Here is a 14,198-nt window from a genome sequence, read left to right as displayed (position 1 = left end):
CAGGATATAGACCAAATAACAAAACATAAAATCCCAAGAAGCCTTTCGAAAGTTTATTGATTTAGATGTAAAGTAACATTATAGTTACATATTTTCATCAAAACATTACAAAGCTAGACCGCCTACAGCCAAAAGCGAAAATAGATAGATGCGGATATTGATAGTGCTATCACGCTAAGTGATGCCTTCGAGTTCGGACCAACATGAGAGTAACCAGCACGTAAAGCTTATCATAAGCGTGAATCCAGCACGAAAGTAGGCAACCCTCCAGGATCTCTTTAACACCAAAGACACCACAAAACGCCCAAAAAGCTCGTTATAAAACCGGTGCATTGCAATCGATGTATAACCCTAGATCAAATGCATGGTGTTTGGGATTCTGATGATCTACATTTATGCTAGACTCTTTCCGTCTCCATCACCGGACACTTATTCGGAAGTGATTCACCACAAAGCCAAGGATTCCCAAAGCAAATGCGAGAGGAGTTGATGACCAACTTAGTTACCGTAAATGTTTGACTACGAAAAGTGGTGGAGCTAGGGGCAAACAGGACGAGTTTAGTCCCGAATAACGAAAAATTTAGTACTTTCGAGTCAAAAAAATTCAGAATGTTTCTCTGCTTTAACATTACAAATTCTGTTCCCCTGAAAAATTTCACCTTCTAACGACAAAATTTGGATATGCCAATAATCACGAAGTTTACTACTCCGTATATCCGTATATTCAAGGATCCGGCCTTAGACCTCTACGCAACGCCACTACTTGACTGACTTCATTCATCATTTCAAATAAGGCCATGGTGTAAGAGACTTGGTCTACTTAATCCCCCCTTTCATACGTTGCACTTGGAACAACAACACAATCCCGCCACATCATCTTCCCAAAAGGTTAAAGTCAAGGTCAAAGTCCACGATGTAATTAAATGTCATTGCTACCCAACAAAGCTAATCAATAAACTTATAAACTAATAAACCAACATTGACAATGTCAGAAGCTAATATTTGAGGTCCAAAATTGACATGCTAATTTTTAAGGATAGTTTTCTTTCTTTTTCTTTTCAATGTCCGATAATTTAGGACGGTAAAATATGAAAAAAGATTAAAAAAAAAAAAAAAAAAAAAAACTAGGTACACCCTCTTTACTACGGGATTATACTTCCTAACCAGTAGAAATCATAAAATACAAGAGGAAGAAGGAATTCAAACTTACGAGTTACGACCTAATTTCAAAGTTAAGAATTTTTTTGATATAACCACATTAGTTTGTATTTTGTACAGTTTGAGTTTGTTATATTAGTAAGGTTGTTAAAAGAACGACCACTGCAAATCTGCAATTGCTCTAAGCGTAAAGGCATAATAAAAATCTACACTTTGCGCAAAAAGAAATTAATATAATTTCTTCCCTGATTATGGCAAGGCTCACTGCAGCAATCACGCCAATCAGTGAAATCGCTGAACTAGGTCGATCAAGTGATGAATTTATAAATTATACAGGCAATTAACCGAAGAAAAAAGTAGTGGGGTAAGGAAATCATAAATCATAAGGTTGAAAAATTGCGGAGAAAGGAAATTATTACAATAATAAAAGATTGGGGTAAATGTGAAGTACCTTAAGCTTAGCTTCACCCTTTGAGAAAGCTACTCCGGACATTAAGTTGAAAATTAGAACCGGCAAATGGGTTAGTCGGATCGGGATCCAATCAGATTAGTTTGGATTTGTATTGATGGTGATGAAGTAACTAGATCAAAATATTTGTTCATGGCCCTATAGACATGATTTAAACCTTCTGTTAAAGCAGATCTAATTTAAACTATCAAAGATAAGACTCGCGGATAGTAAATTTATCAGTTTAATGTAAAAATTGAGAGAAAATACCAAATTATATCATCAACTTCCACTCTTCCAGGCAGGAAAAACAGAGCAGTTAGAAAGCCTGATTATTCACCTGCATGCCATTGAAATGTCATTGAATGAGACAACACATTACTTATGCAAAAAAAAAACGAAGATGTCTTAGCTTAGTGCCTTAGTGGTTAAGTTGGAGTATAATGGACATTATCACAGGTAATGCCTTCGTGGCTCATTTTACACCAAAAAGTAAAAAACACGAAGATTGAAAAATATTACCTACCTCAGAAAATCAAGATCACACTATCACAGGTAATCAGGTATTAATAGACCAAGAAATAAAATCCATATAATCGCAACAAGCCTTTCAAATATTTACTGATGTTTATTTGAAGCAACATACAGGTTCCATATTTCCATAATAACATTACAAAGTTAGACAGACGAAAAGCCAAAAACTAGTAGAGATGGACGCGGATAAGATAGTACTATCAAGCTAAGTATCGTCTTCGAATTCGAACCAACATGAGAGTAACCAGAACGTAAAGCTTGTCATAAACATGAATCCAGACACGAAAGTAGGCAATCCTCCAGGATCTTTTTAGTACCAGTACACCACAAAACGCCCAAAAGCCGGTAATAAAACCCAGTGCAACACTGATGTATAACCCCAAATCAAAAGCATTGTCTCTGGGGTTCTGATCATCTTTATTTATGCTAGATCCTTTTCTGTCTCCATTACCCGGACACTTATTAGGGAGTGGTTCACCACAAAGCCCAGGATTCCCAGCAAATGCAGATGCATTGAAGCCTTGAATCTGAGTTCCTGTTGGAATTCTTCCGGAAAAGTTGTTGTTTACCAAACTCAAAGTCCCTAGAAAATTCAAGTCTGATATGGTTGAAGGGATTGCTCCAGAAAGATGGTTATTTGATAAATCCAAGGACTCTAAAGACTTCAACCTACCTATCTTGGAAGTAATAGACCCACTTAGATTGTTTAGGAAAAGTTCGGGAAATCAACCCCTGTTAGACATGAAATTTCACCTGGAATGCTCCCTCCTAAATTGTTGCTTAGGAAAGATCCAAGCTTTTAACAAGTTCCAGATGATTAGCATCATTGTACAAGTATCCTTTCAGTACAAGGGAGATATAATCTTTATGTGGGACACCGATGGTTGAAAATGTCCGATTAGTATCATTCATAACAATAGGAAGGCTCTTTTTCTGAGTCATTGCTTGAAGCTTACATAAGCATTGTGGTATGACACCAGAGATATTATTCATAGATAAATCAAGAATTTGGATAGAGGGATGGCAGAGTTGTGGAGGTATGCTTCCAGAGATAGAATTGTTTCGAAGACTGAGAACAACCAGATTTTTTAGTGCATGCCCTAAACATCCTGGTATATCTCCGGAAAACAAATTGTCTCCAAGATCTAAATATAACAAAAATGTTAAGTTACACAATGACAAAGGTAGCTTCCCTGAAAACTTGTTATTTCTCAAATGCAAACTCTGCAAGTAAGATAGATTAGCCAGTGAGCTAGGAAGTTGTCCCGAAAAGCTGTTATTTGAGAGATCGAAAACAGATATGAACGACAACACGAGACCAAAGACTCGGGGAGCTCACCTGATAGGTTGTTATGTGACAGGTCTATAGCGAGCCCTAACGGATTTTGACACAAAAAGGAAACATGACCAGAGAAACTATTTCTTGAGAGATTCAAATATATAGCATTACTAAAAAAAGATGGGATGGTTCCTTCAAGAAAGTTAAAGCTCAAGTCTATGGAAGGATTCATGTCAAGTACAAATGGGAAATCAGAGGCAATTTACCGTGAAGTCGATTATGGGAGAGAATGATAAAAGTAGCAGCGGAAGAAAGGTTCCAGAACCAAAATGGAATTGTGTCTTCAATCCTCGTATTTGACAAATCCAATTTAGAATAATTGGTTTGCGTTTGAAGCCATCCTGGAAACCGAGAACCTAAGCCACAAGAAGCAAGAGCTATAGTGTCCAAATGAAATGGAGGAACCCAACTAGAGGTCACGTTCAAAGTCAATGAGTTAAAGGAGATATCAAAAGTAACGAGACTAGAAAGATTTGCGAGATGGCTAATACCAAGATCGCCTTTTAGTGAGTTTGAAGAAATATCCAAGTGCCTGAGCATCGAAAGTTGTCCTAGGCCTGGATGCACACTACCATTTAATTTGTTGTTTTGAAGTTGCAATACTTTCAAAGACCTAAATACGAAAGATCGGGAATTGGTCCAGTTAGTTGATTGTTGTGCACATCAAAGATGACGAGACTTGAAGGTCTCCTAAAATAAGATGGAAGAGAACCATTCAAACTTGTTTGAGTGGAGTTTAAGTTTGCTTAGGCTAGAAAACACGGTGAAATCGGGCGGTGAACCACCGAAAAGGTTCTGTGCATGGAGAGGGTTGTAAGTGACTCGTTTGCACGGGACAAGGACCAAACAATGCTCATAAGATCACCTTGGAGACGATGATTTCCAGACACATCCAAACTACGCAACCCACAAAGACCACCAAAAGAATTGGGGAGATGACCTTCAAGTCTGTTATAAGAAAGATCCAGATGTGAAAGAGAAGTCATTCCTCTAAAACTATTTGGAATTGGGCCAGTTAAGAGGTTGTTAGATATGAATAAGCTGACAAGAGAGCTATGGTTGAAAATCCAAGACCAAGTGGACAAGGTTTCAAGATTGTTGTACGAAAGATCAAGGTACGCAAGCGACTTGGAGGAATTAACATCGAGTGGAGAGTAACGTCTAACATTAGGGAGACTGCATCCACTCAAGTCCAGGTGCTCAAGGTGAGGTAGATTGCTCACAACCTGGAGCCAATCTGTGGCTTTAGTGAGGGTAATACTATTGAGAACTAGGCGCTTTAATGAAGTGAGACGCGAAAGCATGCCAAGTGTTTCTCCGTATGCTGTGTCATAAAGGTACAAGCCGTACAACTCAAGTGTTTCCAATCTTGTAAGGTTTCCAATATCTCCCGCAATTACCATTCCTGGTTGTTCATTAGAGGAGAGATAAAGATGCCTTAAATTGGGGAAAGAACGAATGAAACTTTGGAATCCGTTCGTCAAAGATACTTCATCAAAGTCTAGACGAAGGCTAGCCAAGCCTTCTAATGTAAGAAGTGTAGAATTTAGAACGACCGGTGACTCCTCAAAACAAAAATTGGAGTAGACTAACACAGATAGATCAAGACCGATTATTCGGTGAGGCTGAGCTGCCGCAAAAAATGCCAGGCCAATTGCAGTGGTCGATGGTAGAGGAGTAATTGTAGAGTTTCGTGCACTCCGAAAACATATCGAAAATAAACTTTCTATCATTTTCATTACACCTTGTCGTGTAAAGTTTTGAGCTAAAGGAAGGGTTAGTTGAAAAATGCAGGAGCATTCCAACCAGAAAGAGCAAGCAAAAATACCGCCTTCCGTGAATAGAAGGGATTTCCGGCATTTCTAAGGAAATACAAGTTATCTGGGAGATTGTTTGCCGCAAGTGTGTTATTAAGGGCACTTGACATCTATATAAGGAGCAATCACACTAGCAAATATTTAAAAAAAAAAAAAGAACAAGACAGAAACAGCCATCAACTTGGAAACATGAGCAAAGATCAATAACAAATTCACAATTAATTTAGTTAAGTGTGGATAAGAGTGAAGACTCTTTTTGGTCAAAGCTATTGTGTATAAAGGTGATGATAAAAGTGCCATCATACCAATTTAATCACAGTAATGTTTGACTACGAAAACTGGAGGAGCTAGAGGAAAACAGGAACGGTTGCTCCCGAACAGTAAAAATTTTGAAGTTTTTAGTTAAAAATTTAAGAATTTTCCATTAAAAATTCTTATTCCATTAAAAATTCAATTTTCCAGAAAATTTTCACCTCCTAACAACAAAATCTGGATCTGCCAATAACCACGAAGGATCGAACCTTAGACCTCACAGCTAAAAGACAAGGTTACAAAACCTCTGCGCCGCACCTGTATTTAGTTATGCATGTGCTCATACGTTGACTGACTTGACTCATACGTTGCACTTGAAAATCAACACAATCTAACCAAGGTCAAAGTCTACGGTGTAGTTAAATGTCATTGCTCTAATAAATTATGACATTCTAATTTCTAAGGATAGTTTTTTGTTTTCTTTTCAGTGCCAGAGAATTTACACGGACGGTAAAATATGAAAAATTCTTAAGTATACTACTAACTCCGTCTCGGTCAATTGTTGTCCTTTGGTTTTGGCACAAAGACCAAGGAAAGAAAAGGGGGTCAATTACTAAATGACAAGTGGAACAAATTGAGTGTGAATGATCAAATTGCTCATTAAGTTCATTCTTAAAATAAAAAGAATAACAATTGACTGAGACACTTTAAAATGGAAAAAGACAACAAATGACCGGGACAAAGGGAGTACTATCTTTGGCGTTCACTTAGATCCCCTTTGTTACTAATAGAAAATGTTTCAATTCTAAGTTTATCATTTGCCGAGGTGTATGATGGCGACCATGGCGTACTAGTGCAGCAGGCATACCTTAGAATTTCTCGTAAAATGCAAGGGAAGAGGGAATTAGTTACATCATCAGTGGAACAATAGGCAGACACGTGTCTCAAGATGACGTCACTGGTTCTTGTTTTATTATATTGTATAGATAGATAGATAGGGAAATACTTATCCATCTCCGTTTCAATATACTTCAATAAACCACCCTCCTAAGTCCCACCGCCTTATCCCCTTACCCACCCGCCTCATCCCCTTGCTCCACCCGCCTGCCACCCTCTTCGAGATGTGATATATAGTTGCAATAAAAAAGACTTCACAACCAAAAATTGTAAGGGAGTAGTTTTGTGAAAATTTAAGAGTTCGTTAAAAACAATCTAAAATTCTTAGTAAACAAAAATGATACCATAAAAAAACTCTTGACAACTACAAACTACACAAAAAAACTTGAAAATCTACTACCTTGACAAATGCTCATGCGAAAATCTGGTACCTAACCTTAATTCAACGTCAATTATTCGGCCATTTTGAATTCCCCCTAAGAACATAACGCAATACCATTGCTAGCCTTACCATAAACTTATAACATACCACTTTCAGAACTAAGAAAATTTTGAGCTTCATCCATCAATTGTTCCCAAATCTCATTCTACATGTATTTTCGTTCTATATAACTCTTCTTACTTTATGGGTCGATTAATTGTATAGTGACTGCTAGTACGACACAATACTAAAGTGTCACTCAAAGTTCCCTATAAACATGATTTAAACCTTCTTCAATCAAACCAAATCTGATTAAAACTGTCAAAGATAAAGTCTTGCAGAATGTAAAAATGGGGAGGAATTACCGAATTATATCATAAACTTCCGCGCAGGAGAAACATAAGTAAGAAAGCGCGATTATTCACCTGCAGGCCATTAAAATTTTAGTGAATGAGATACAACTCATTACTTCAGCAAAAAAAAAAACCGCAGAAAATATTCAGTTACACAAGTCAGGAACATGAAGATTGAAGATCACACTATCACAGGTATAATATCTTAAGCCAAATTGCCAAAATACTAGCTAAATAATGTTCCAACATCAGGATATAGACCAAGAAACAAATTCCCAAATTCCATATTATCCCAACAAGCCTTTCAAACATGTATTATTTCAGATGTGAAGAAACATTACAAACCGTACTCCATACTTCCATGAAAACATTACAAAGCTAGACTGAACTACAAGCCAAAAGCGAAACAAGATACAAGTGCGTGCATATTGATACTGCTATCACGCTAAGTATCGTCTTCGAATTCGGACCAACATGAGAGTAACCACCACGTAAAGCTTGTCATAAGCATGAATCCAGGCACGAAAATAGGCAATCCTCCAGGATCTTTTCAACACCAGCACACCACAAAACGTCCAAAAGCCGGTTATAAAACCCAGTGCAATACTGATGTATAACCCTAGATCAAATGCATTGTCTTTGCGTTTATGATGAATTTCATTTATGGTAGATCCTTTTCCGTCTCCATCACCAGGACACTTATTTGGAAGTGGTTCACCACAAAGCCAAGGATTCCCAGCAAATGCAGAAGCATCGAAGCCTTGAATCTGAGTTCCTGACGGAATTCTTCCTGAAAAGTTGTTGTTTGCTAAGCTCAATATTTCTAAGAAATTTAAATCTGAAATGGTTGAAGGGATCTCTCCGGAAAGATGGTTATTTGAAAAATCCAGAGACTCTAAAGACTTCAAGCTACCGATCTTGGCAGTGACAGACCCAGTCAGATTGTTTCCTGAAAAGTTCAGGGAAATCAACCCCGTCAGGCATGAAATTTCACCTGGAATGCTCCCTCTTAAATCATTGCCAGAAAGATCCAAGCTTTTAACAAGTTCCAGATGATTAGCATCATTGTACAAGTATCCTTTCAGTACAAGGGAGATATAATCTTTGTATGGAGCGCTGATGGTTGAAAATGTCCCATTAGAATCATACATAACAACAGGAAGGCTCTTTTTCTGTGTCATTGCTTGAAGCATGCATAAGCATTGTGGTATGACACCAGAAATATTATTCATAGATAAATCAAGAATTTGAATAGAGGGATGGCAGAGTTCCGGAGGTATGCTTCCTGAGATGGAATTGTTTCGAAGACTGAGAACAGTCAGATTGTTTAGCATACGCCCCAAGCATTGCGGTATCTCTCCAAAAAGTGAGTTGTCTCCAAGATCTAAATCTGACAACAAAGTTAACTTACACAAGGACAGAGGTAGCTTCCCTGAAAACTTATTATGTCCCAAATGCAAACTCCGCAAGTAAGATAGATTAGCCAATGAGCTAGGAAGCTGTCCCGAAAAGCTGTTATTTGATAAATCCAAAACAGAAATAGGCCCAACCTCAGACCAGCAATCAGGAAGCTCGCCTGACAAGTTGTTATGTGAGAGGTCGATACCGAACTGAAAGTAAGTTTGACATAGAAAAGAAACGGGACCAAAGAAGCCATTTCTTGAGAGATTCAAATATCCTGCATTACTGAAAAAAGATGGGATGGTTCCTTCAAGAAAGTTACAGCAAAGTCTATGGCAGGATTCCTGTCAAGTACAATTGGGAAATCTGTAGGCAATTCACCGTGAAGTCGATTATGGGAGAGAATGATAAAAGTAGCAGCTGAAGAAAGGTTCCAGAACCAAAACGGAATTGTGTCTGAAATCCCGGTATTTGACAAATCCAACCTAGAATAGTCAGTTTGCGTTCTAAGCCATCCTGGAAACCGAGAACCTAAGCCACAAGAAGCAAGACCTATAGCGTCCAAATGAAATGGAGGAGCCCAACTAGAGCCCACGTCCAAGGTCAATGAGTTAAAGGAAATATCAAAGTAACGTAAGCTAGACAGATTTGCGAGATGGCTAATACTAAGATTCCCTTCTAATGAGTTGGAAGAAATATCCAAGTGTCTGAGCAACGAAAGCTGACCTAGGCTGGGATGCACGCTACCATTCAATCTGTTCTTTTGAAGTTGCAACACTTTCAAAGACCGAAAAACAGAAAGATCAGGAATAGGTCCAGTTAGTTGATTGTTGTGCACATCAAATATGGAGAGACTTAAAGGTCTCTTAAAAGAAGAGGGAAGTGAACCATTCAGCCTGTTTGAGTGGACACTAAGTTTACTAAGGCGGAAAAACAAAGTGAAATCGGGTAGTGAGCCACTGAAAAGGTTCCTGTGCATGGAGAGGGTTGTAAGTGACTCTTTTGCACATGCCAAGGACCGGAAGATGCTAGAAAGATCACCCTGGAGGCGATGATTTTGGGACACATCCAAACTACATAAGCGGCAACAACCCCCCAAAGAACTGGGAAGCCGACCTTCTAGTTTATTATGAGAAAGGTCAAGATGTGAAAGAGAACGCATTCCTCTCAATCTATTTGGGATTGAGCCATTTAAGTGATTGTTAGATATGAACAAGCTGATCAGAGAGCTATGATTGAAAATCCAAGACCAACTAGGCGAAGATTCAAGATAGTTGTACGAAAGATCAAGGTACGCAAGTGACTTGGAAGAATTAGCATTGAGTTGAGAGTGACGTATAACATTAGGGAGACTGCATCCACTCAAGTCCAGATGCTCAAGGTGAGGTAGGTTGCTCACAACCTGGAGCCAATCTGTGGCTTTACTGAGACTAACACTATTGAGAACTAGGCGCTTTAATGAAGTGAGACGTGAAAGCATGCTAAGTGAACTTGCGTACATTGAGTTGTAAAGGGTTACCTCAAGTGTTTCCAATCTTGTAAGATTTCTGAGTTCTTGAGGAATCACCCTTCCTGGGTCATCATAAGAGAAGAGATAAAGATGTCTTAAATTGGGGAAAGAACGAATGAAACTTGGGAATCCTTTAGTGAATGATACTACATCCAAATCCAGCTTCAGACTAGCCAATTCATCTAATGAAGGCAGTGGAGGTTCGTGAAAGACCATAATCTCCTCACCACATAGATTAGAGGCGAATATCGCAGATAGATCAAGGCCGATCATTCTGCCAGTGAGGTTACTGCAAGAAATGCCAGGCCTATTGCAGCAGTCAAGGAAAAAGGAGTAATTGTTGTGTCTCGTGCACTCTGGAAGCATGTCGAGAAGAAACGTTCGATCCTTTTCATTACAACTGGTCGTGTTAAGTTTTGAGCTAAAAGAAGTGTTGGCTGTGAAATACAGGAACATTCCAACCCGAATGAGCAAGCAAAAATACTGCCATCCACGAATAGAAGGGATTTTTAGCATTTCTAAGGAAATACAAGTCATCTGAGAGATTGTTTGCCAGAAGCTAAATAAGGGTACTTGACATTTACATATGGAGCAATCACACATTCACACTATAGCCAATGTCAAAGGCCACGGCAGTGATGGCACTGCTGTAAGAGACTTGGTCTACTTAACTCCACCTCCACGTAATCTTCGCGATAGGTCAAAGTCAATGTCAAAGTCTACGGTTTACTCAAATGCCGTTGTTAAATGTCTAGCTATGCAAATCGTGCTTAAAAATACCCAACAAAGCTAATCAATAAATCAACCTTGACAATGACAGAAGCTATTACTTGACAAATCTACAGAATAAACTACTGGTAAGTCGTAAAAGTTTGATCAGTGCTAATCTGCTATTGCTTTAAGCTTAAAAGCATAATAAAATTCAACAATTTGCACAAAAGAAATTACTACCTCCGACTCAACATATTCTTTACACTTTAATTCATTTATGAGCAGTATTTTAATAAAATGTAAAGAATTTGTTGAGTCGGAGGGAGTAATCACAAATTCTTATTTGTGACGGCACCTATCCGTCACTCATGTGTTCCCCTTTCTCTACTAACTCATTTTGTTATCATTTTATCTCACAAAATATCCGCCACAAATGGTAACCCGTCACAAGGGAGACCAATAGGGGAGTAATATTAATTTCCTCACTAATTAAGGCAAGGGTCACTGCAGCAATTAGTAAAATCGCTGAATTGGGTTGATTAATAAACGAAGGATTAATCAATTAAACAGGCAATTAACTGAAGAAAAATTATAATGGGAGTATAATAGTAAGACTAAAGATTTTGGGGAAAATGTGGAGTACCTTAAGTTAAGCTTAGATACATCATCACCGGAACAATAGAATATTTCTTCATCCTTCGAGAGAGCTACTCCGGTAATCAAGAGAGAATAGGTTATCGGACCGGGTCCGTAGAGTCGAGCCCAAGTCGGATTAGTTTGGATTGGGTTAGTTGGTGTAGGTCATATATTCTTGCCTGATCAAGTGTGGTTATTTCGGATTTGGATTCGAATTTGTTAGAACCGTGTTATTTTCAAGTTAGGGGTTTTAAGTGTCATACTTCGTACTTGTTTTTGTGATCTGTTTGTGGGTGGTAAATTGGTGATAGGGCGTTACAGAAGTCGGAATGATATCGAGATTAAATATTACCCAAAAAAAAATTCATTAAAAAGTATGATTGGTGGATTGTTCATAAACAATGGGGATGAATTCCATTTTCATTCTTAAACTATACTGTATTGTCTTTACTCTATTTCTTCAATTTTAAATTTTAACCTTTTTTTTCAATTTTTCAGCTAGCTTCACTCCTTTCATTTTTGCAACAAAAAATTGGTATTTTGGTAACAATAATTTTATTTCCTATATTACCCTTGTAAGTGAAAAATTCAAAATAAAAATATAAAAAAGGAAAATGAAAATGATATGTACTTCCTCCATTTCATTCAATTCTATACATTTGCTTTATACACGTATATCAATGCTCGTGTTCTTTTGTTCATATCTTTAGTTCCATATTAGTAAAAATTATAAAAATTTGTTATTTACAATGTACACGGTAAGACAATTAAAACAAGATCTCACATGACTATATTTTATACTATATATTAGAAGTTGTATCGAAAATTCTCCCTACATGTGAATAGTGCTCAAAAAAGAATATGTATGGTATTGAGTGAAATGGAGGAAGTACAACATTACAAGTACTATACTAAAATATCTTTGGTGGTACTCAAGATGAGTACCATCGAGGCATTTGGTGGTATGACTGCTATCACATTTTCCATTTTGTTATCTCTTGTTGGGTAACAGGCGTAAATATTGAGCGGAAGCGTGGACCTATTACCCTCTTACGGGAGTGTAATTATAAAATGGACAAGACGATAATAAATACGTCAACAAAAATAGAGAATATGGACACCGATTTTCTACGTGGAAAACCCCTTTGAATAAGGGTAAAAACCACGGGACCCTTAGGCCGCTTAATATCTCCACTATAAGCAAAATAATGGGAACACAATGTCTTTCCTAGTACCCACTAGGAGATTACAAATATTATTTTGACTACCCGGATAAACACTCGGGCCCTCAGAAATAATATTCTAAATGTGTGGGACTCAGTCGGAGATTTTATCTTTCCGATTGGATCATCAGATCTTGTGAGGATTATTTGAGCAGTACCACACCAACTCTCAAACTCTCTGTATTTTTCTCTCACACTCTTAGTAAGTGGCTCTTATTTCTCACTTACTAGTTTATGTGTTTGCTGGGGATGTGGGATTGTTGAAATGCCTTCGGAAGCTTGCCTTTTATAGTACTCACGGACACTGTACATTTTGCAACTGAGCACACTGCACATTTTGCAACTGAGCACACTGCACATTTTGACAAACATGTACACTACTTGCGCACTACTTTTCAACAACTCCAGCACTCCCAACTTTTCTTCAACTTATTAATGCATGTGGGCCCCACTTGGAGGGACCACAATATTCCAACATCTCTTTCACCAAAATTCGAGGTTCCTCAACTCTTGAATATCAAATACATCAGTATCTTTTACCCAATATTCAACAATTTATATAGAACGTCAAAACACATTATGTTGATTGTCAATTTGACACTAAACATAAATAGATGGTAATTTACTAATTATTTTTTTATTTATACAAAAGATGGAATTAAAATCGGAAACAAAAATTAACTAAGCATTATACGGAAAAAGAAACTCCAATAGCACCCTCTCGGAGAATGGTCCTACCTCCTAAAACGTACTCCTAACTCCTAAGCTGTAATGGAGCTTGACCGGAAACCCGAATTAAACCGACCTACTATAACCTGACCTGAATGTTTACTATTGTGAACAAATTATTATCCATGAACAATTTGATAATAGTTGACCCGAAAATGACCAAAACCTGAAATAACCCGAAGACAGCAAACCAAAACTGACCCCAATTCGATTAACCGATTTACCAGGCTAAGTATACCCGTCTTAAATGAAAATTTGCCGACCTAACATTTACTTGCATACATTGTTGTCAATTTTGCCCATGGATCTCGTAACTTCATCACTACTTATTATTTTTTCGCCCATGAAGGTTAAACTTCTTGCTCTTTTGGTCGGTTTAGAAAGGCAAAATCGCTCCACTTGAGAAAGTTGATAGTCCATATGGATAATTCTTCTTATGTCAAACTCATTGTGGAAAACCAGCCTACCCAATCTGAAATTCATCGCTAAACGTTGCTAAAAACTAATCAAACAACCTTATTGGGTAGTCAAACTACAGCATACTTATAGAGAAGCGAACAGAGCAGCAGATTTATTAGCAAATCGCGGAGTTAATTCGAGTACTATAGCTACTCATTTAGATTTCCCTTTTAAATGAGCTTCGTATCCTTCGAAAGAAGATATATTTGGAATCGCTATCCGCCGTATAATAGCGAATAGTTAATTTATCGCGCTTGCCTCTCATTCGTACCAAAAAAAATGATCACAAATTCTTGATTGTGACGGCACA

The 14,198-nt window shown here is 37.7% G+C and overlaps 2 protein-coding genes across 2 annotated transcripts in view; both read right to left on the bottom strand.

Annotated features, from left to right (window-relative positions):
* Positions 1 to 14,198, bottom strand: part of LOC141656664 (receptor-like protein EIX2) — a 398,824-nt gene that overhangs the window by 36,235 nt on the left and 348,391 nt on the right. Inside the window, exons 6-8 of the mRNA XM_074463639.1 lie at positions 7,232 to 7,291; positions 1,877 to 1,946; positions 1,610 to 1,765 (exon numbers count right to left, since the gene is read on the bottom strand). The gene's annotated coding sequence lies outside the window, so the exon portion shown is untranslated. The remainder of the gene's footprint in view (positions 1 to 1,609; positions 1,766 to 1,876; positions 1,947 to 7,231; positions 7,292 to 14,198) is intronic.
* LOC141654800 (receptor-like protein EIX1) lies at positions 7,660 to 10,646 on the bottom strand. The gene is made up of 2 exons (XM_074461917.1): positions 8,943 to 10,646; positions 7,660 to 8,829 (listed from the first exon to the last, which is right to left on the bottom strand). Exons 1-2 carry the CDS (start codon positions 10,644 to 10,646, stop codon positions 7,660 to 7,662), a joined length of 2,874 nt encoding a protein of 957 aa, XP_074318018.1.

The sequence above is a fragment of the Silene latifolia genome, chromosome 5 (genome assembly GCF_048544455.1).
Source record: "Silene latifolia isolate original U9 population chromosome 5, ASM4854445v1, whole genome shotgun sequence".
NCBI classification, from domain to species: Eukaryota; Viridiplantae; Streptophyta; class Magnoliopsida; order Caryophyllales; family Caryophyllaceae; genus Silene; species Silene latifolia.
The sequence above is the reverse complement of the archived record's forward strand: the minus strand, read 5'-3'. Positions and strand labels throughout refer to the sequence as shown.

Excerpts from the sequence above, each read along its gene's own strand:
- LOC141654800 (XM_074461917.1), bottom strand. The coding sequence starts at position 10,646 with ATGCTAAAAATCCCTTCTATTCGTGGATGGCAGTATTTTTGCTTGCTC. Across the intron at positions 8,830-8,942 it reads ATCCTGCCATAGACTTTGCT|TTCGGTATCGACCTCTCACA; the intron begins GTAACTTTCTTG and ends ACTTACTTTCAG.